General features: G+C 35.6%; 1 protein-coding gene across 1 annotated transcript in view; it reads left to right on the plus strand.

Annotated features, from left to right (window-relative positions):
• FRG1 (FSHD region gene 1) overlaps positions 1 to 24,800 on the plus strand; it is a 163,869-nt gene that overhangs the window by 100,803 nt on the left and 38,266 nt on the right. The window contains exons 6-7 of the mRNA XM_090395319.1: positions 2,624 to 2,715; positions 24,020 to 24,130. Of these exons, the coding sequence (XP_090251445.1) occupies positions 2,624 to 2,715; positions 24,020 to 24,130 (203 nt within the window). The remainder of the gene's footprint in view (positions 1 to 2,623; positions 2,716 to 24,019; positions 24,131 to 24,800) is intronic.

Below are 24,800 nucleotides of genomic sequence, written 5' to 3' on the forward strand. Positions count from 1 at the left end.
ACTTATGTCCCTGCACAGTATGACCTTTGCTGTCCTTGTGCTATAAAACCAAAATAATCAGTCAATCCTCTTCTATCCTGTCTATCTTTATTAAAAATTATGATATCCAGGTCTCACTAATGCCTACAATCTGAGGTCCTAATGTATTGACCAAGGCAACACATTAAATCCCCTTTGTTTCTGATACGCTTAGCATTCGTGTATGGACATAAGTTATCTGCATGCTTTTTGTATACTCTTGTCTGCAGTCTGTGTGAAGCAGTTGGACAACTTACAGAAATCTGTTCTTATTTAGTGCCTTATTTATGCAGATATCTTTTCATTCTTGTTAGGTTCAAACTGGATGAACACAAAATCGTTCTCTCCTCATAATCATTTCCATCATTAACACATTTTTACATAACAGTGTCACTCTTACACACACACACATTCTCACCATTCCTCCCATTATAATTTAGTTTTTCTCACTCTGTGTTAGGTCATGTACCAATTAATAATTTTTCAAGACTGCTGATATCAAACATATTCAAGTGTAAGCTATCCCTCTTATATAAATCCATTCTTCCCTTAAATTCACTCTTATTATTTAGAGAAATTTCTCTGTTTTGAGTTTCTTAGTCTCAGTTTATATATCTTAGAAACCATGATTTTAATCATTAAAAGCAGCAGCTTTGAGTAGTGAAACTTGCGAGTCATTCCATTGTTTTTAATTTTTATATTATTTCATTTTATTGATATTAAAATACTGGTTTCTATGATAGTAAACTTCTTAGTCTCAGTAACACAGATTATGTTAACATACTTTTCTCTAGTTCCATTATTTTTTTGCATTATTACTAGTTCTGTTATTTTTTCATTGAAGCTTTTTATATTGATTGTGCTTGTCTTCAGTTCTGTTGAGTTTGAGGATTTAGGTGTGTGTGGGGGGGGGACTGTAAAATGAATTAAATCATGATCCATGCATTAGAACAGAACCATCCCCCAAATTAAAAAAATGACCATACTTGACCTTCAAAATATCGAAGCCATGTTAAGAATTTCAGAAACCATACCTATAAGATGTGACAACAATTCCATAAATGTCCACCACCCTTATGTGATCTCAGAGAATTGGAAGTTTCACCATATTCAAATAAATCCGAAATTTCTGCCATTGAGCAACCATAAAAGTTAACTTAGCGCAGACTTCACCTTTCATTATTTTCCCACGCTCCTTTGAAGACTGCTTATGTTGTATGGGCCATTATGGTGTATGGGCCATTCGAAATGGCCTATACACCATAATTTTGTTCATTCATTCTTCATGGAAGTTCATTATGTCACAGTATGTATTCCTTTGTTGTTGTTTTTAAAAAACTTTCCATATATATTTTTATCTTTATTTTAATCCCTTTTAGTAAAAAATTTCCATGCTTTTTTAATCTACTTTAAGGTTTTAAATTCATCATGTAAATTATTATTCTTATGAGTTCGATTTCTCTTGTAATTTATTATCCTTTTAAGAGTTTGAGTTATGAGTTTATATTTAATTAACAACCAAGATTGTTAATTATATTTCTGCATGTGCTTTGAATAAAAGACAATTTCAGAATCTTTTGAATGAGGTGGATTCAGTGTACAAAGGACTAATAATGTACAACAACAACATTCGTTGGCTTAGTTGAGGTCTTGTTCTGAAATGATTTGTTGAATGTCTGAATGAGATAAATTTCTTTTTGACAAATCAACAAATGTCTTATAAAGAAATGTATGATATCATGTGGGTTTGTAAACTGATGTTTTTTTGCAGATTTTTGCAAACATTTAAATGATTTGAACTTTAAACTACAGGGCTCTGGTAAGACTGGATATTACACTTGATGACTTAAAGGCATTTGAAATGAAATTAGGAGTTTTTAAGAGGGGATATATACAGCGAGAGATTTAGATATTTTCCAAACCTTAAAGAAATACGTATATTGGAAAAACTTGTAAAAACTTACATCTAATTGATATTTCTAAACAGAAACGAAAAATTCAGAATTATTGTTTACTCTTTTGCCGATGTTAAAAATTGCATCTTTAAATTGTGTGGTATATGACAGCTAGAATTACATTTAAAGGCAAATAAAAAATATCCACGTTATCAACAGGGTAGAAGGACTTTTAAGTAAAAATTCCATCACTAATTTTTACATGACTTACAATAATCACTCTTACAATATTCTTTGATTTTACTGCTCTAGTATGATTTTTTGATTATTCGAAAAGGTTCTCCCAATACTTAAGATGCCAAATATGTGCCCGAAAATTTCGGTTGGCATGTGAAAAAATTTTGCATCAAAGATTTGGCGATTTTGGCACACACACTTAAAAAGGTTGCCCACCTCAAACCCAAATGATCATATGCAAGAATTTTCATATGCCCTAAAACTGGTTTCTATTTTTTGCATCATATAATTTTTAGTTGCTAACACTGTTTTGTTAGGTGTTTATTTAATTTTGCACTAAAATTGTAAAATATTTTGTATTTTATGATCTAATTATATATATTGATTAATCAGTATCTTTTTATTGCAACATAAAACATGATGTTAACATAGCTTTTAAACTGAAATACAGCTAGTTCTTTTCTGTTCTATAGGCAAGGTCTCTTGCAGAACGAAAAACAGATGATAAAGATATTATACCACAGGAAGAAAAAGGATCAGCAAAGGATTGTGAAGTCAATTATGTGTGAGCAAAATTTCTGTTTATATTTCATTGTGAAAATAGCAGCATAACAGAATATTAGTATAAGAGATTTTAACATGTTCACATCAGCCAAATTCCCACTAATCTTTTTTTGCAGCTGCTTGAACCTGCTATGCTCTGCCTGGAAAATTTTTTACATGACCAGATGATGGCACAGTACTTGAAGTTTTTTATAATATAGATAGAAAACAAACACAAGTCCACTAGTTTCTGTGTGGGAGCATTTCGGTTACTGTGCTGTTATGCATCTGCTTTGCTTAAAAGAAACATTACACATCAGAATGAAAATTAAATTATCTCTTGTTAATTATTTAAGAATTCTTATCTATTACTGGCTGTTTTATTTTTTTCTTGGGGGGTGGGTGAATTCTTTAATCTCCTAATATATGTACCCTCAGAGAGTATACAGACTACTATAATAGTGCTACACAATTAAGCATACATTATTGCTAATCTTCTGTCAATAGTTTTCCTCCAAAATCTGTCATACTCCAGTGTTGTCAGATCTTGTATTTCTGTTTTCTAGGGCACTTTTGACTTCATCAGTCTACCTATGTCTTTGTTTTCCTCTGGTACTTTGTACTTCCATCTTGGCATCAAACACCTGTTTAAGTGACTTTGCCACCTTACATTAGCCCTGCTAATGCATTCTTAAGTTCCTTCCTAATGACTTCATTTTTAATATGATTCTGCCACTGATCCCATCTATCCATGCCCCCTAATTTTTTTTAGAACTCTCATATCTGTGATCTTTAATCAGACCCAACTCTCAGATCCATAACTTAAATTCGGTGTTCTCGGATTAGTACAGACGGTGTTCTGGTTTGAACACAGTCTTTACTAGTTTAGTGTTTTGGCTAATATCTCTCTTATTCCATATAAATTTATTCTGCTCACTCCCCACCATACTAGCTTTGCTTATTCTGTTGTCCATTTCCAAAGTTAGTTTGCCATCTTCACTAAAACCTGTGCTAGACTAGCTGAAATATTTTACTTGTCTGTATGTTCTCCATTGAGAATGCAGCTGAAGTTTTCTATATTCCTGCCTATTTTCATATTTTTTTGTTTTTTATTGATGATTTTTATTCCAGACCTATTGTTCAGTTTAATTAAAGATTCATTTGTTCTGCTTTTGTTTGTAATGTACTTCTTTTTCCTTCACAGTATCATAAACATTTTTTATTGTTTTTTTATGTTAAGGTGTATTATTGTTATACTCCTTTTGTTGATTTGTCTTTGGTAATTAGTCATTTACTGATTTTATCATTATGTGAGCTCTTCCAAGGAGTCTAGGACTCGATGTGGGACCTCCTCTTCTAGGTCATACAGTGCCTAAATACTTATATCTTTCTTTTGAAAGCATTCACTGAAGATATGAAGACTTACCAGTGGGAAGCTTACAGCATCCCACTAGTAAGATCACATGCCATGAGAAAAGCTTAGAGCTTGCATTACATGCCATGCAGGATTTTTTTCCATATCTGACTCACATACAAAAGGCCTTGCAGCCTTTTGCATGTGGATCAGATTAAAAAAAAAACAAACATTAACTTATGCTCTCTAGACATTTTCTACTTTTGAAAGCAGATTGCTTCAAATCTCCACACCAAAATGAAATCATGCCAGTAGGTTCAGAAGGACTTAATAGTCCTTGTGCAACCTGTGGTTTCAAAACAGTTTTCCTTAGTTTTAAACATATATATGTACCTGCTGTCTGCACGGTTTAGCCTAGTGGCTATGCGTTAGCAACCATATGCCTGGGGAAGGAGTGGGGTGTCCTGGGTTTGATTCCCGTCACTGACATGAGCTTAAGGATCTTCAGCCATAGCCAAGTTAGCCAGTCTTGGATGTGAACAGCAAGGTTTTTCATCCTGCAAGCAGGCAAACCAGCCTCCAGAACACACGGATCTACAGCCATAAATACTTAACCCCCCCTCATGGGGGGGGCTCAACTTGCCCCAATAGGGATGGGGGAGGAAAGGGAGGAAACTCCATATGAATAAATAAAACTGTACCTGCTCACAAAGCAAAAATTAGTGGCAACAATACCCAATGATGAAGAGCATTTTGGGTCTTGCTGCTGTAATGCATTTGAATATCACTGCCAAATCAAATGATGCATGAACTGCTATAGCTGTACTAAACATCACAAAAATAAAAGAAAGTTATGTGTGGTTTAAATGTTGATTTTCTTTAGTTCAATGTTTCTAATGATGAAGTCTTCTTCCTAGTAGAATTTAATGTTTGTAATATCCAACTGGCTTTCTCATTCGATGATACAGACCAAGCAGGTAGACATGCTAAGACTTTTGCCATCACCAATGATCTTACACAAATTGTTCGCATGCCTCCCAGAATGCTACATAACTCAAGCCACTCTTCAAACATTCTAGATCTTTTCCTCATTAGTGACCCTACTGAGGATACTCTCGGTGTTGTTAGTCTTCAAGGCAATTTGCACCACAATTTAGTGCCAAGTATCTATCTCAGTAGCTGTCTCTTCTTCCATGAAGCACAGGTGCTCTCATCCATGAGTTGTCTAGCATAATAAGAATTTCAAGTGGGATGATCCTAATAACTTCTCTGCCTCCACTCCCTTGGGTAGATTGTTTTTGGCTGTCTGACCCAAACATACTGCACTGAATACATACTTCTAAAACTGGGTTGCCAGGTACAACAAATTATGCAAAATCCTACTCACCAAGAAAAAAATATACTTGCTTAGAGACCCTTATTTATTAATGATATCACTTATAAGTCAATAGGAGTTTGATAAAGTGATTAGCGGTGTTGCATCATTGTGTGGAGAATATTTCCTTTGTGTGAGAACCATTCCAAAAAGAGAGAGATCAATAAATCATAAGAATAAAAAGATTAAAATCAATACTGATTTTTTTTAAAAAAATATAATTTCTTATATTAATTTTTGTTACTAGAATGGCCCCTTTATGTTAGATATCTTCAAATTAAAATGTAGTTTAGAAAATTACCTGTAGACTATCTTGTCCAGTCTACAGCTACTCACCAGCTGGCAAAATTTACTCGAAGAATTGGCAAGAGGGGGGGTGGAACCCATGCTGGTTCTTCCCTCTATCTGCTTGTAAATTTTGTTCTTCCAAGAAAAATAACCAGAATTGATGGAAAAGAGATCTAATTTGTCAGAAGGAAAAACGTTTTCTAAGCGTGTTAAGGTATCAATTAAGGGAATATTGGTAAATATTGAGGACATGTCAACGCTTACCAATATGTCTGTATTATTTAAAGTTAGATTTTCTGTTAGGGACCTAATAGAAATAAAATAGAAACCCCTAATAGAAAATCTAACTTTAAATAACACAGACATATTGGTAAGCTTTGACATCTCCTCACTGTTTACCAGTATTCCCTTAATTGATACCTTAACACGCTTAGAAAACGTTTTTCCTTCTGACATCTTAGATCTCTTTTCCTTTGCCATCAATTCTGGTTATTTTTAACCAGAATTGATGGCAAAGGAAAAAGCAGATAGAGGGGAACCGCCATGAGGTCACCTCTCTTGCCAATTTTTATATGGAAAATTTTTAAAAACGAGCTATAGACTCATTATCATCATCAAATTCCTGCCCTTTAGGCCCAAGGGGTGTACAGGATATGATAGTACTACATGAAAAAAAATTACATCATTATTAATTTCCTATCTACAATTTTCATCCAAATAAGTCTGTTACTTGTCAACACTCCAACATTATCAGATCTTATATTTCTATCGTCTAAAGCACTTTGTACCGTATCAATCCACCTATATCTTGGTCTTCCTCTGGGTCGTTTTGCTGCCAACCTGGCAGAGAACACTTGTTTTGCTAATCTTTCTTCGCCCATTCTGTTTAAGTGACCATACCACCTGAGATTAGCTCTGCTAACGCATTCCTGGATGCTGACAATGTCAAGTTCTTTCCTAATATCCTCATTTTTAATATGATACTGCCATTGATGCCATCTGTTCACACCTATAATCTTTCTCAGGACTCTCATATCTGTGGTCTCTAGTCGTTGGTCAAGTGTTTTACTTCTGATCCAGCTCTCAGATCCATAAGTTAAAACTGGTTTGAACACTGTCTTGTATACAGCTAATTTAATGTTCCGACTAATTTCTCGCTTATTCCATATGAATTTATTCAATTGACTTCCCACCATACCAGCTTTGCTGATTCTGTTGTCTATTTCTATATTTAATTTACCATCTTCAGTAAAAATCGTGCCTAAATAGCTGAAATGTTTTACTTGTTCCACAGGTTCTCCATTCACAACACAGTTGACATTTTCAATGATTCTGCCTATTTTCATTGTCTTCGTCTTTTTATTGCTGACCTTCATACCATATCTATTACAACAGCTATTCAATTTAGTCAGAGAATGTTGCAGACTTGTAGCGGATTTATTTAGAAGTATAACATCATCCGCATAAAGCAAAGAGCTGACATTAACATCTCCAATTTTGATATCATGTTTAATACCACTTTTCTTCATAATGTGATCCATACAGATAATGAATAACAGAGGGGATAATGTACATCCTTGTCTCACACCAGATTTAACATTAAACCATCTTCCTGTACTTCCTTCAATTCTAACTGCTGACTTACAACTCAAATAAAGACTAAGTATTGCTTGATATAATGCCCCATTGACACCATATAACTGCAGTGTATTGAATAGCTTCTCTCTTGGCACCTTGTCCTATGCCTTTTCAAGGTCAACAAAACTTAAATACAAATCTTTGTTATATTCCCATGCTTTCTCGACTATTTGTCGTAAAGTGAAGATCTGATCCTGACAGCCTCTGTTTGGCCTGAATCCAGCTTGTTCTTCACCAAGCTTTTCTTCCACAATTCTTCTCAACCGTTTCTCAAGTATACATGCATAGATCTTGCCAGGAACACTCAGTAGGGGAAATACCTCTGTAATTCTCACATTCAGTTTTATTTCCCTTTTTATATATGGGTACTATGAGAGCTCTACTCCAATCATCGGGAATTCGTCCCTCTGTCCAGGCTTTCTGAACTATGCAGTGCAGCCACTGTAAGACTCTTATACCACCATACTTCAGCATTTCTGGTCGAATATCATCTACTCCTGCTGCCTTTCCACATTTCAAGCCTTTGATGGCTTTTTCTACTTCAAGTATGGATATGTATTCCTGACTGCATGCCTGGCCAGTGTTTTTTTACCACTGTGCTGTCATCACTGCTTGTTTCATTTAGCAGTTTTTTAAAGTAATTACTCCATACTTCAAGGATATCTTTTTCTCCCGTTTTCATGTCACCTTTATCATCTCTAATTCCTTTTATAGCACTCTTTCCTCCATTCTTAAGCTTCTTCAACAACCTCCAGAATATTTTGCCACCTTCTTGATATTTATTTTCTATATTCTTGCCAAAGTCCTCCCATGACTTTTGTTTAGCTAGTTTTACACAGTGTTTAGCATTCTTGCATTTGTCTCTATATTCTCTAAGAGCACAAGCTGACTTATTTGACAGGAACTTTTGGTATGCTTTCTTCTTTTTCTTCACTGCCTCTTTAACTTCCTGTGTCCACCAGGGAGTTCTGATTTTTTTACCCTTACAGACAACCTCACCACATGCCTCTCTTGCAGAATCAATCAATGTTTTCTTCAGAGTTTGCCACTGAATCTCCAAGGTTTGATTCCTGTTCTCAAACTCTTTCATTTTTTCTTCAATAATCTTTGTGTATTTTAGTCTACAGCTCACATCTGAGAGCTGCTCAACTTTTATTCGCTTTAAAACTTTCTTACATGTTATTCTTTTCAATATGAAATTTAATTTTATCCTGCTCAAGACTAAATAGTGATCACTTTCAATTTCAAATCCTCTGTACACTCTGGTGTCCTGCACCAGCACCAGAGAGAAAACATCACTATCAACAATAACATAGTCAGTGAGACTTTTCTTATTCCTAGCCTCTTCTCTCCATGTGAATTTGTGCACATTTTTATGTTGGAACATGGTGTTAGTAATAACCAGTCCATGTCCTGAGCAGAAATCCAACAGATATTTGCCATTATTATTATTAGCTTTGCTCTTTTCTCCAAATTTTCCCAAAATATTTTTGTATGTCTCACAATCATTTCCTACTCTGCTGTTTAGATCCCCAACAAGGACCAACTTTTCCTTTTTCATTGTGTTCAGTTGCCTTTTCTAAAGCCTCAAAAAATTCCTCCACTTCTACCTTAGTAGAACCTTCTGTGGGACCATAGGCACAAATAAGTCTCATTGTCCAGTTTCCCCATTCTCATATTTGTCCACATTACTCTACTTGAGACTGACTGCCATTCAAGAAGATTAGCCTCGTATTTTGTGTTGAATACTATGGCTACTCCTTCTTTTCCTTGATTGTCATTGCCTGAATATAACATTTTGTATTTATTGCTCAGAAAGATCTCACCAGTTTTGGTCTTTTTTGTTTCAGTCACCCCTATTATGTCGATCTGATACTTATCTAATTCCTCAGCTAGCTCCATTTCTTTGCCATTCAGGCTTCTTACGTTGATAGTACCGATCTTTAATTCTGGTGATGTTGAGTTGGGGTTTATTTTCAGATTTGTTCCAGTAGCTGACTTTTCGCTGTTCGCCCTGGTTCCCTGGCGAAAACAACAGGGGCCTTGTTTAACCGGGCGACGCCCCAGCCGGCATGAAATTTTGTCATGTTGTACCTTCATTCTATATTTTGGTTTAACCAATAAGAATACAATTTGGTCGGCTAAATCCCAAATTGCCAGCCCATCCTCGTCCGTTCAGTATCCAAGTAGATACCCAACAGGGTGCACCACGAGAAGGTGAGGATTGGACATTAGTTCAGAAGCCCTGGTCGGTTCTCTGCATTCCTTTAAAGGCTATGTTGAGGTCTCCTCTCAGTTATACAGCTTTGACCCTCAGCCCTTCTCAAACCTTCTATCTGGCTAAGATATGTAGATGATGTGGTCTCTATTTGGTCTCATGACCCAGACACATTAGACTCCTTCCTCAGTCACCTCAACAGCCTACATCCAAGAATCATCCAGTTTTTGATAGATGGAATATTGGCTCAGGTGTTGCGTGAATGTGCAAAGGAATTGTCAGTGCCTCTTAATTGGTTATTTAACTTAAGTTTGAAATCTGGTATGGTCCCTAGAGAGTGGAAGGAAGACAAAGTGGTTCCTTTTGCATAAAGGTGGCTCTAAGACTATGGTAGTTAATTACAGACCAATCACCATCTTGGGAGTGGTGGTAAAAGTATTGGAAAAGTTGGATAAGGACAGAATTCAAAAATGGATGGATCAGAATATGATACTATATAGGGGCCATCATGGTTTTGTTAAAGGTCGATCCTGCCTTAGCAATTTATTATCTTTTTATAATAGAATGACATCTGAGTTTGACAAGGGGAATTGCTACACAGTGATACTTCTGGATTTTGCTAAGACTTTTGACAGTACCCTGTGGAATACTGTTGCGCAAATTAGAGCAGATGGGGGATGGACACTAAACTGGTGATATGGATAAGAGAATGGCTCATGGAGAGATACCAGAAAGTAGTGTAGGGAGGAACAGAGTCCAGGATGAGGTAGGTGACCAGTTGTGTGCCTCAGGACTCTGTGCTTGGGCCATTATTGTTTAATTTGTACATAAATGATATAGGAAATGGCTTAAAGGGAGATATTCAGTTGTTTACTGATGATGCAAAGTTGGGTAGCGCAATAAAAAAATCAAGCTGATGTTGAGAGTTTGCAGGATGATTTAAATAAACTGACAAAACGGACAAAAGATAATGGGTGTCAGTTCAATGTGGAAAAGTGTCAAGTTATGCATTTTGGGATTAAAAGATTAGCAGCTGTGTACCACATTGATGGAATGGTACTTTGAGAGATTCATTAATGCTAGGGACTTGGGGGTGTTGGTGGATAGGGAGATGAAGTTCAGAGAGCACATTGCTAAGGTGTCCAAGATTGCACATAGGATTACTTGGTTATTGAAGAACACACTAACATCCAGAGATGAAAAGGTTATTATTCCCCTTTATAAGGTGTTGATACTTCCACATTTGAATTACTCTGCTTAAGTCTGTGCACCTAGAATCCTTGGAGATGAGGAGGTGGTAGAGAGGGTTCAGAGGAGAGTGACTAAGTTGGTGATGTAAAAAATGCTCCCTACATTGATAGATTGAGAGCTTGTGGATTGTAGAGGTTGGTTGATAGGGGAAAAAGAGGGGATATGATAGAAACATTTAAATCACTAAAAGGTTTTTATAAGATTGATGCAGGGGAAATGTTCAGCTTAGTGCTTAAGGGTCAAAGCTGTATAACTGAGAGGAGACCGCCACATAGCCTTTAAAGGAATGCGGAGAACAGACCAGGGCTTCTGACCTAATGTCCAATCCTCACCTTCTCGTAGTGCATCCTGTTGGGTATCTGCCTGGATACTGAACGAACGAGGATGGGCTGGCAATTTGGGATTTAGCCGACCAAATTGTATTCTTATTGGTTAAACCAAAATATAGAATGATGGTACAACATGACAAAATTTCATGCCGGCTGGGGCGTTGCCCAGTTTAACAAGGCTCCCATTGTTTTTGCCAGGGAACCAAGGCAAACAGCGAAAAGTCAGCTACTGGAACAAATTGAAAACACACCACAACTCAACATCACAGAGTAAAAGATTGGTACTATCAACATAAGAAGTCTGAATGGCAAAGAAATGGAGCTAGCTGAGGAATTAGACAAGTACCAGATCGACATAATAGGGGTGACTGAAACAAAAAAAAGACAAAAACTGGTGAGAGCTTTCTGAGCAATAAATACAAAATGTTATATTCAGGCAATGACAATCAAGGAAAAGAAGCAGTAGTCATAGTATTCAACAAAAAATACGAGCCTAATCTTCTTGAATGGCAGGCAGTCTCAAGTAGAGTGATGTGGGCAAATATGAGAATGGGGAACTGGACAATGAGACTTATTTGTGCCTGTGGTCCCACAGAAGGTTCTACTAAGGTAGAAGTGGAGGAATTTTTTCAGGCTTTAGAAAAAGAAACTGACACAATGAAAAAGGAAAAGTTGGTCCTTGTTGGGGATCTAAATAGCAGAGTAGGAAATGATTGTGAGACATACAAAAATATTTTGGGAAAATTTGGAGAAAATTTGGTTCCACCATAAAAATGTGCACAAATTCACATGGAGAGAAGAGGCAAGGAATAAAAAAAGTCTCATTGACTATGTTATTGTTGATAGTGATGTTTTCTCACTGGTGCAGGACACCAGAGTGTACAGAGGATTTGAAATTGGAAGTGATCACTATTTAGTCTTGAGCAGGATAAAATTGAATTTTATTTTGAAAAGAATAACATGCAAGAAAGTTTTAAAGCAAATAAAAGTTGAACATCTCTCAGATGTGAACAGTAGACTAAAATACACAAAGATTATTGAAGAAAAAATGAAAGAGTTTGAGAACCGGAACCAAACCTTGGAGATTTAGTGGCAAGCCTTGAAGAAAATCCTGATTGATTCAGCTACACAGGTATGTGGTGAAGTTGTCTGCAAGGATAGAAAAATTAGAACTCCATGGTGAACACAGGAAGTTAAACAGGCAGTGAAGAAAAAGAAGAAAGGATATCAAAGGTTCCTGGCAAACAAGTCAGCTTGTGCTCTTAAAGAATACAGAGACAAATGTAAAAAAGCCAAACACTGTAAAACTAGCTAAACAAAAGTCATGGGAGGACTTTGGCAAGAACATAGAAAGTGAATATCAAGAAGGTGGCAAAATATTCTCCAGGTTGGAGAATTACAGGTTGTTGAAGAAGCTTAGGAATGGAGGAAAGAGTGCTGTAAAAGAATCAGAGGTGATGAAGGTGATATGAAAACTGTAGAAAAATATATTCTTGAAGTATAGAGTAATTACTTCAAAAAATTGCTAAATGAAACAAGCAGTGATGACAGCACAGTGGTCAAAAACAGTGACCAGGCATGCAGTCAGGAATACATATCCATACTTGAAGTAGAAAAAAGCCATCAAAAACCCGAAATGTGTTAAGGCAGCAGGAGTAGACCAGAAATGCTCAGGTATGGAGGTATAAAAGTCTTACAGTGGCTGCACTGCATAGTTCAGAATGCCTGGACAGAGGGACGAATTCCCGATGATTGGAGTAGAGCTCTCATAGTACCCATATATAAAAAGGGAAATAAAACTGCATGTGAGAATTACAGAGGTATATCCCTAATGAGTGTTCCTGGTTAGATATATGCAAGTATACTTGAGAAACGATTGAGAAGAATTGTGGAAGAAAAGCTTGGTGAAGAACAAGCTGGATTCAGGTCAAATAAAGGCTGTCAGGATCAGATCTTCACTATACGAGAATTAGTGGAGAAATCATGGGAATATAGCAAAGATCTGTATTTAAGTTTTGTTGATTTGGAAAAGGCATATGACAAGGTGCCAATAGAGAAGCTATTCAATACGCTACAGTTATATGGTGTAAATGAGACATTATATCAAGTAATACTAATACTTAAATAATAATATTTAGTCTTTATTTGAGTTGTAAGTCAGCAATTAGAATTGAAGGAAGTACAGGAAGGTGGTTTAATGTTAAATCTGGTGTGAGACAAGGATGTACATTATCCCCTCTGTTATTCATTATCTATATGGATCACATTATGAAGGAAAGTGATATTCAACATGATATCAAAATTGGAGATGTTAATGTCAGCTCTTTGCTTTATGCGGACGATGTTATACTTCTAAATAAATCCGCTACAAGTTTGCAAGATTCTCTGACTAAATTGAATAACTGTTGTAATAGATATGGTATGAAGGTCAGCAATAAAAAGACAAAGACAATGAAAATAGGCAGAATAATTGAAAATGTCAACTGTGTTGTGAATGGAGAATCTGTTGAACAAGTAAAACATTTCAGCTGCTTAGGCACGATTTTTAGTGAAGATGGTAAATTAAATATAGAAATAGACAACAAAATTAACAAAGTTGGTATGGTAAGAAGTCAATTGAATAAATTCATATGGAAGAAGAGAGAAATTAGTCGGAAAACTAAATTAGCTTTATACAAGACAGTGTTCAAACCAGTTATGGATCTGAAAGCTGGGTCAGAAGTAAAACACTTCACCAAAGACTTGAGACTGCAGATATGAGATTCCTGAGAAAGATCGTAGGCATGAACAGATGGCATCAATGGCAATATCATATTAAAAATTTAGGATGTTAGGAAAGAACTTGACATTGTTCGGCATTCAGGAATGCGTCAGCAAAGCTAATCTGAGGTGCTATGATCACTTAAACAGAATGGGCGAGGAAAGATTAGCAAAACAAGTGTTCTCTGCCAGGTTAGCAGGAAAATGACTCATAGGAAGACCAAGATATAGGTGGATTGATACAGTACAAAGCGCCTTAGACGATAGAAATATAAGATCTGATAATGTTGGCGTCTTGACAAGTAACAGACTGATTTGGAGGATAATTGTAGATAGGAAGTTTGTAATGATGTAAATTTTTCATGTAATACTATCATGTCCTGTACACCCCTTGAGGGTACATGTCAGGAAATCGATGATGATGTTTTAGCTGTGTGATAGTGATGGAAGAACAAGAGGTCATCCCTAGAATTTAAGGAAAAGTGTGGTTAACAAGGTTGTGAGAACTAGAATTTTTGCTTGGAGGGTGGTGAACGAGTGGAATGCATTGCCTGACTCAGTTGCGTGTTCTTCGTCTGTAAATAAATTCAAGAAGAGGTATGATAGATATTGTTTTGATAGTTTGGGTCTCCCATGATGAGTCTACTGACTCCATGGAGATACCCATAATAATAACCATGATACAATCCTCTTGGAAAAATCCACCATGCTCCACCACAGTAAATTCAAAAAGAGAGACTACTTTTAAAATCTGCAGCAGCTCTCAGAAATCAACTAAATTTAAATAAATACGGTTGCATTAAATTTCCGAAGATTTGGGAAACATTAATCATCAGAGATCCCACCTTACATTCTAGGTCTCCTACAATCGCGCATAGTGGACGCACCACCTAATTAGGACTTTAGAGTTACCCACGTGGTTAGCTTAGCATTCTCTGGTATTTGTGTATATGTTACATTAATTTTTTTTTGTAATCTCTGAAGATGTCTCAGTGACTAAGATGAATATAGGAAGTATTAAAATATGTTTTAATCCTTTCCGAGTGCTGTATACAATGCCTCCAACATGATGTCCTCACAGCACTTTAAGCCTCAACACACACAGAACATTAACTCCCAAATTGTATAATATTATATCTAACATCTGAAAAGAATCAGGGAAGAATACCTTCTATAACTCGAAACAAAATCTTAAAAAAAAAAAAAAAAAAAAAATTGACAACCAGATAAGTAGACGCCATCAAGGTTCTACAGACAAATGGGTAATCAACTTGTCATGTTTCTTACCTACTCAAAATGAAATTAATGTTTTAGCTAAAGGACATAATTTTTCCATCATTCCCGAAAAACGTTCCATATGCAGATTTCACGTAACAAGTTGAAAGAAACATATTTGACCTTCTGTCTGCATCAGCTGATTATGGTTTGAAGTGGTGCAGATTTTATATTGTACAATGTCTGCCATTAAACATCCTGTGAGTTGAACTTGCACTCTCTAAGGAACAACTGCAGTATTACAATTTAAGGCAGGCAATCGGAAATTGCACTGTTGTTATGGATGCACTGGAATATAAATAGAAAACCAGCTTCCTGCCCTAAGATTGGTCTACTTACAAACCTATTATCAGATTCCACCAAGTAACAAGTTGAACAAATTAAATCACGTGTCAGACAGCACAAACTTCTTGGATGATGATACCATCAAAAAGTTAGATTTTTCATGCTAAAAAGCCCAGATTATGTGATATACCAAAAGTATGTGAAATGGATGTCCTCTTGTGACAACTGGTTGACTGTATTGGCAATCCTACATATAAATTATAAAAATTTTTATTTAATTTAACCAGATTTTTCTGGTTAAGGCAAATTTTCTGGTTAAATAAGGCAAATTTTTCTGTTCTACTGGCAAACAGCCAGTAGAACAGAAAAATTTGCCTTTCTACATATATATATATATATATATATATTCAAGATACCAATTAATTTTATATAAACTTGGTTTTTAATCCTATTTCCCAAGCGAGCAAACAGACAAGTAAGTCAAGTTTGTGCCTGCACGTAGTGCAAGTCTGAGGCAACTCGTGGTAGTGCAACTCATGGTAAAGGTGGATTAAGTTCTGATCACTTTCCTTAGTATTTTTCCCTTAATGTAAAGCACATCCCCTTGCGGAGATGTATAATGCTATGCATTAAAGGCAGTGGTCACTACCCATATTGGTTTCGAGCTTTATTGAGGTCTCATCAGTGGGAGCAAGACCTGACAATGTTAAGGTTGAAGTAATGCAAAGCTTATGAATTTTACCTAAACAAGTTGCCACAAGGTGCTTTGACCTTATTAAATAAAATCTCAGGATGAGAGATGGATGTAGAAAGTTTTTTAACTTGGGTATATTATGTATTCAAGATACCAAGTAATTTTATATAAACTTGATTTTTAATCCTATTTCCCGAGTAAGCAAACAGACAAGTCATGTTTGTGCCTGCACGTAGTGCAAGTCTGAGGCAACTTGTGGTAAAGGTGGATTAAGAACTGATCACTTTCTGTAGTATTTTTCCCTTAATGTAAAGCACATCCCCCTTACGGAGATGTATGATGCTATGAATTAAAGGCAGTGGTTTCCACAAGGGGGATGTGCTTAACATTAAGGGAAAAATACTAAGGAAAGTGATCAGGGCTTAATCCACCTTTACCACGAGTTGCCTCAGACTTGCACTACATGCAGGCGCAAACTTGACTTACTTGTCTGTTTGCTTACTTGGGAAATGGGATTAAAAACCAAGTTTATATATAATTACTTGGCATCTTGAATACATAATATACCCAAGTTAAAAAACGTTCTATATATATATATATATATATATGTTAAAGATACCAAGCAATTTTAAACCTGGTTTTACTCCATTTCCCAAGTAAGCAAACAGACTAAAAGTCAAGTTTGCGCCTGCAATTGATGCAAGTCTAACTGATCCCACAGGTAGTGCAGGACCAGGGCAACTCGTGGCAAAGGTGGAACAAGCTCCGATCACTAATCTTAATATTTACCCTTAATGTCAAAACACATCTCCAAGAAGGGGATGTATGATGTTTTGTATTAAAGGCAAGGGGCCACTACCCAGACCGGTTTCGACCTTTATTGAGGTCTCGTCAGTGGGAGCTAGGCTAGAAATACCAAGATTTAGTAATACAGAGCTTGTAAGTACTTACAAGCTCTTCTTGGAGATGTGTTTTGACATTAAGGGTAAATATTAAGATTAGTGATCGGAGCTTGTTCCACCTTTGCCACGAGTTGCCCTGGTCCTGCACTACCTGTGGGATCAGTTAGACTTGCATCAATTGCAGGCGCAAACTTGACTTTTAGTCTGTTTGCTTACTTGGGAAATGGAGTAAAACCAGGTTTAAAATTGCTTGGTATCTTTAACATATTTATACCCAAGGTAAAAATACTTTCTACATTTATATATCTCCTCCAGAGATTTTATTTAATAAGGTTAAAACACCTTATGGTAACTCGTTTTGGTGAAATACTTACAAGCTCTGTATTACTAAATCTTGGTATTTCTAGCCTAGCTCCCACTGACGAGACCTCAATAAAGGTCGAAACCGGTCTGGGTAGTGGCCCCTTGCCTTTAATACAAAACATCATACATCCCCTTCTTGGAGATGTGTTTTGACATTAAGGGTAAATATTAAGATTAGTGATCGGAGCTTGTTCCACCTTTGCCACGAGTTGCCCTGGTCCTCCACTACCTGTGGGATCAGTTAGACTTGCATCAATTGCAGGTGCAAACTTGACTTTTAGTCTGTTTGCTTACTTGGGAAATGGAGTAAAACCAGGTTTAAAATTGCTTGGTATCTTTAACATATTTATACCCAAGGTAAAAATACTTTCTACATTTATATATCTCCTCCAGAGATTTTATTTAATAAGGTTAAAACACCTTATGGTAACTCGTTTTGGTGAAATACTTACAAGCTCTGTATTACTAAATCTTGTTATTTCTAGCCTAGCTCCCACTGACGAGACCTCAATAAAGGTCGAAACCGGTCTGGGTAGTGGCCCCTTGCCTTTAATACAAAACATCATACATCATCTTCTTGGAGATGTGTTTTGACATTAAGGGTAAATATTAAGATTAGTGATCGGAGCTTGTTCCACCTTTGCCACAAGTTGCCCTGGTCCTGCACTACCTGTGGGATCAGTTAGACTTGCATCAATTGCAGGCGCAAACTTGACTTTTAGTCTGTTTGCTTACTTGGGAAATGGAGTAAAACCAGGTTTAAAATTGCTTGGTATCTTTAACATATTTATACCCAAGGTAAAAATACTTTCTACATATATATATATATATATATATATACACACATATACATATATAAAAAAAAAACACTCGGATTTCATCATAGTGAGTTTTGAGGTGCTTGACCTCTTCACCAACGTTCCATTAGATATAACAGTTCAGCTACTCCCTAAGGATTTTCCAGCTGACATTCTTAAATGATTTGATTTTACAGCATTCAGTACTTTGCTTGACAAGGGAATCTATACAAGCAGGTAGAAGGTTTCATCATGGACTTCCCTACCACGTCTGTCAAATTACTTCATGGAACACTTGATGAATGTCCCTTCACTACTATCACACCCCTTTTCCCACTACTTAGTTTATTAAGTTGATGATGCATTTGCTATTTGGACGGACACACACACACACACACACAAGGAAAATTAGATTCTTAAACAAAATGAACATTATTTTAATTAAATTTACATTAGAAAAAGAAAATAAAGGGGCCTTACTTGGATACTCAGGTAAATAGGGAGGGAGATGGCACTCAGCTTTTTTAGTCTGTGAGAAAGAAACATTCACAAACTGGAAGATGCATTCTTCATAACTCCACTTCACAAAAAATCTGCATAGTTAAGACTCTTGCCTACAGGGCATATCATCTGTTCCTTCAAGGAAACATACACAGACAAGAATTACAAGCAATAAAAACAACTTGAGTCTGAATGGATATTTTCCACCCAAATTTAAACGTATCTTGGACAGTTCTTCTTCTACCAATAGCCCAGCATCAGATAACAAGAGAATCTCCATCCCTTATATAAAAGGCATCTCAGAACACATCTCAAAAGTCCTAAAAAAAAAAAAAAAAAAAATTGAATTTCAGGCAACCTTCAAACTAAACTTAGATTTTCTCAATCATGTATTCCACAAAAGACAAACTTCTGCACTTGGCTCACCCAGGAGTATACTCGATTCCATGTTCTTGCAGTCTCTCCTGTTTTGGCCAAACTAGTTGTATTGTAGAAATCTGATGATCAGAACATGGAATACATCATATTTCCTTCAGGCTGAGAAATCTGGCCTTATCCACAAGATCTTATGGGACAACGCAAAGATTCTTCAGACAAGATCTTTGAAATTTGAGATACTCTTCAAAGAAAGCCCTTTGGAATCAATCCAATCATGATCCAAATGACTATCTGAAAATTTCCAAATTCTGGGAAATAGTGATTGAACAGCACAACATACCTTATGATTTTCTTAATGCTAGTAGTAGTAGTAAAATTAAGCTTAGTAATGTTATCATTAAGACTGTTCTGTGCCATACACCTTATCTTGAAAATAGATTTTCTCTCCTTTGCCTTTTGGCTGTGCTTGCTTATAGTTGTTAATGACTCAAGTCCTGTGTTCCCACAGTCTTAATAATAGTAGTAGCACCTGTGTGAACAATGGCCAGAGAGCAGCAGAACAGAAGCACTATGTAACCTTGGTTTTCAATTCTTTCTTGCTTCATGTCACTTTAATAGTTTGTTGTATGTTTCACTCTGATGTGATGAGATACTCATCACAAAATATTAGTGAGTTATATTAAATTCTGTAATTTACATGTATCATCATCAAATTCCTGATATATATCATGAATTTGATATATTTTTTATTTTATCGAATTATCTAATTAGATATAATCTAATTTCATCAAATTATATCATTATTTGATATAATTTGATGAACATGATATACAGGGTGTTCGGGATAAATTTGACATATTTATAATTAATTATACTTTTCCGTAAGTTACATGTATTAACACACACTTCTCTTCATTTAAAAGTTTGGACCCTTCTTCATTCATATACAAGATGTCAGAAAGGATGGATAGCTGGAACCCACCTGAATCATGGAAGAGAATAACTTGTATCATGATGATTCGTGCCCGCCATCAAAATAAGGATATTACGACTGCTGCCCAATGCTCCCTGAATACAGTAAAAACAATCAGGCATGAACTAGAGACTTGCAATGGTGACTACGAGGATGTAGCAAGAAGAAAGATCCCTAGCAGACGATCTGATTGCGTTCGTACAGCAGAATTCCTCGCAAATCTGCAGGAACAGGTGTTGAAGAACCCTGGCATTGGAATTCGGGCTTTGTTCGTGGAGTTGCTAACTGTAGTCAAGCCCTGGATAACAAGGGTAGCCAATGGTAGGCCGTATGTATGGCAGCAGGATTCGGCCCCTTGCCACACCTCTGGGAAAAGTCAAAGATGGTTGTCTGAAAATTTCTACGACTTCACCAGTCCAAATGTTTGGCCTCCAAACTCCCCAGACCTTAACCCCATGGATTATTTTGTATGGGGCGCAGTTGAAAAAGACACCAATCGCACTTCCAGTAATACAAAAGCCCAGTTAATGGATAAAATTAAAACAGTTTTTGCGGCCCTTCCCAGGGAGACTGTAGCATCAGCTTGTTCGAGGTTCCGAAGCAGAATTGAAGCTGTGATCGATGCTAATGGTGGTTATTTTGAGTAAATCTTGTTGATAGTATTGTAATTAACTCTGCCTGTAATGTTTTTTTGTCAATTCATTAAATTTAATAGATACAAAGAAGATTTTCTTTTTCCTTACGAAACTGTCAAATTTATCCCGAACACCCTGTATATATATATATATATATATATATATATATATATATATCCATCCTCAAGGAGTGTACAGGATATGATTAGTACTACATGAAAAATTACATCATTATTAACTTCCTATCTACAATTTTCCTCCAAATCATTTGTTACCTGGCAAGACTCCAACATTATCAGATCTTATATTTCTATCTTCTAAGGCACTTTTTACTGTATCAATCCATCTATACCTTGGCCTTCCTCTGGGTCTTTTTCCTGCCAACCTGGCAGAGAATACATGTTTTGCTAATCTTTCCTCTCCAATTCTGTTTAAGTGACCATAGCACCTGAGATTAGCTCTGCTGATGCATTCCTGAATACCGATAATGTTAAGTTCTTTCCTAATATCCTCATTTTTAATATGATATTGCTATTGATGCCATCTGTTCATGCCCCTAATCTTTCACAGGACTCTCATATCTGCAGTCTCTAGTCTTTGGTCAAGTGTTTTACTTCTGACCCAGCTCTCAGATCCATAAGTTAATATTGGCTTGAATACTGTTTTGTATATAGCTAATTTAGTGATTTGGCTAATTTCTCTCGTATTTCATATAAATTTATTCAGTTGACTTCCTACCATTCCAGCTTTCTTGATTCTGTTGTCTATTTCCATATTTAATTTACCATCAGTCACTAAAAATCGTGCCTAAGTAGCTGAAATGTTTTACTTGTTCTATAGCTTCTCCATTCACAATGCAGTTGATATTTTCAGTGTTTCTGCTTATCTTCATTGTCTTTGTCTTTTTAATGCTGATCTTCATACCATATCTATTAAAACAGTTATTCAATTTAGTCAAGGGAATCTTGCAGACTTGTACTGGATTTATTTAAAAGTATAACATAATCTGCATTATGCAATAAAGAGCTGAGATTAACATATCCAATTTTAATATCGGGTTTAATACCACTTTCCTTCATAATGTGATCCATATAGATAATAAATAAACAGGGGATAATGTAGATTCTTGTCTGACACTAGATTTAATGTCAAATTATCTTCCTGTACTTCAATTCTAACTGCTGACTTACAACTCTAATAAAGACTTCAGTATTGCTTGATATAATGCCAGATAACTGTAGCGTTTTGATTGGCTTTTCTCTTTGCACTTTGTCGTATACCTTTTCCACATCGACAAAACTTAAATACAGATCTTTGTTATATTCCCATGATTTCTCAACTATTTGTTGTGAAGTTGGCCTGAATCCAGCTTGTTCTTCACCGAGCTACTCTTCCACAATCCTTCCCAACCGTTTCTCAAGTATACTTGCATATATCTTACCAGGAACACTCAGTAGAGAAATACCTCTGTAATTCTCACGTTCAGTTTTATTTCCCTTTTTTTATATATGGGTACTATGAGAGCTCTACTCCAATCAGCAGGAATTCGTCCCTCTGACCAGGCCTTCTGAACTATGCAGTGCAGCCACTGCAAGACTTTTATACCTCCATACCTGAGCATTTCTGGTCGAATATTGTTTATTCCTGCTGTCTTTCCCCATTTCAAGCCTTTGATGGCCCTTTCTACTTAAAATATATATTCCTGACTCTATGCCTGTTGAGTGATTTTTACCACTGTGCTATCACTGCTTGTTTCGTTTAGCAATTTTTCGAAGTAATTACTCCATACTTCAAGGATATCTTTTTCTCCCTTTTTCATGTCACCTTTATCATCTCTAACTCCTTTTACAGCATTCTTTCCTCCATTTCTAAGCTTCTTCAACAACCTCCAGAATATCTTACCACCTTCTTGATATTTATTTTCTCTGTTCTTGCCAAAGTTCTCCCATGACTTTTGTTTAGCTAGTTTTACACAGTGTTTAGCTTTCTTACATTTGTTTCTGTATTCTCTAAGAGCAGGAGCTGACTTATTTGCTAGGAACTTTTGATATGCTTTCTTCTTTTCTTTCACTGCCTCTTGAACTTCCTGTGTCCACCAAGGAGTTCTGATTTTTCTATCCTTACAGACAACCTCACCAAATGCCTCTGGCTGAATCAATCAGTGTTTTCTTCAGAGCTTGCCACTGAATCTCCAAGGTTTGGTTCCTGTTCTCAAACTCTTTTATTTTTTTCTTCAATCATGTTTGTGTATTTTAGTCTAAAAATTTTAGAAAGTTAAAAAAAATTTACATGTATAATCAGTTAAATAAGATAGAATTTTCTATTTGTGGATTTTCATTGATTGTGACTTTTTTTGAAAATTTGAATATGTTGTACATTAAATTTCTTTTAGTGTAAAACATCTAAACCAATCATTTAAAAGCTTGGTTATTTTCCATTTTCATGTTGCAGATTTCAGATATTCAATCATAAAAAATTTCTGGCTATTTAAACTATCATAACATAAGAGAAGAAATGAAACCCATGTCAGCCAACATGAATTTCTGCAAAACAGTGTCCATGAACATTGAGCAGTGCCACTGTCATAGAATTCTGCATGTTTGGCTCTGTAGTGAAGTTTATCATGGATTTCTTCATCATTCTCTCCATTTTGTTCTTTTTATTACAACTTAAAAACTTAAAAACCCATGTCAGCCAACATGAATTTCTGCAAAACAGTGTCCATGAACATTGAGCAGTGCCACTGTCATAGAATTCTGCATGTTTGGCTCTGTAGTGAAGTTTATCATGGATTTCTTCATCATTCTCTCCATTTTGTTCTTTTTATTACAACTTAAAATTTTGGTAGCTTCATCCAAACAATGTTCTTCCGTATAGTTCACAATATAAATTTCCACTTTTACCAATACTGAATTTCACAACAAACACGCACAAAAAAAAAGTGCTAATGTACCTACATTTATAAAAAAATATCAATTTCTTGATATGTACCCTAAAGGGGATGTACAGGCCTATGACAGCACTACACAAATTGTGCAGGATTTGAGCCTGAAGCCTGTTGTTGGAGAGCTGATAAATCTATTTGCACAAACATCTTGAAACACTTCATCTAGAATGAAAATGTGGTATGTGCTTAAATTTTTAAGTAAAATTATTTAAATGAGATTTAATATCTTGTTACAGTAATATAAGAGTAGAATCCTTTTAACATAAAATGAATAGTCATGCACTGTTACCAATCTAATTTTATTTTGACATAACAGTATAATACATTTATATATTTAATTTCTTCCAATTTTATTTTGTTTAGGAAAAAGTTCCAGAGTTTCCAAGACAGGAAATTAAAAATAAATAAAGAAGACACTGCCGTTCTGAAAAAAGCAAGAAAAGATGGAAATTTACATGAAATCATGCTGGATAGGTGTGATACTTTATTTCATATTAAAAAGGGATGAAATTTCATCAAACACTTTATATGTTAAAATGCTACATGCTTGTTTAGATTATATTCATTTTATGAAGATCTGAATTCCAACAACATTTTTTTTTCTTGAGTAGGAATTTCTCAAAATCCTAGTGCTTAGTCAGTTATGATGTATTAGAAAATTTGAAGTTTAGAAATGCTCAAATTACGTAAGCACTAAACCCAAAGAAAACTGGTGTCTATAGTCATTCACTTTTTATTGTGTATTGTTTGTTGCAAATGAATATTCTATTACAATCTAAATTAATTTATACAAATGGAAGTAAAATTGATATCACATATGGCAGATATGTGGAACAGTGATGAGTCATACCAATTCATATAACATAATAAAACAGAAAAATCTGGTCAGTAGTTCTAATTTTTGGGAAGAACTTGAAGCAATTCTACAGTATTAACTGCTTAAAACAATAAGTATTACACAGATCTGGCAGTATAGAGATGACCTGAGTGAAGTACAACACCAAAAGATTTATTATTTTAAGGACTTAAAATCAGTGAACATCGGTTGAATTAAAAAAGATTATATGATTCTAACAAAGTCTATACACTGTGATCCCTTCACAGGTTGGACTTGAAGGACACAGCCAAAAGAAGGTTAACTTGA

Source organism: Typopeltis vanoorti, chromosome 7, assembly GCF_054136105.1.
Source record: "Typopeltis vanoorti isolate ZY-2024b chromosome 7, IOZ_Tvanoo_1.0, whole genome shotgun sequence".
Taxonomy (NCBI): Eukaryota; Metazoa; Arthropoda; class Arachnida; order Uropygi; family Thelyphonidae; genus Typopeltis; species Typopeltis vanoorti.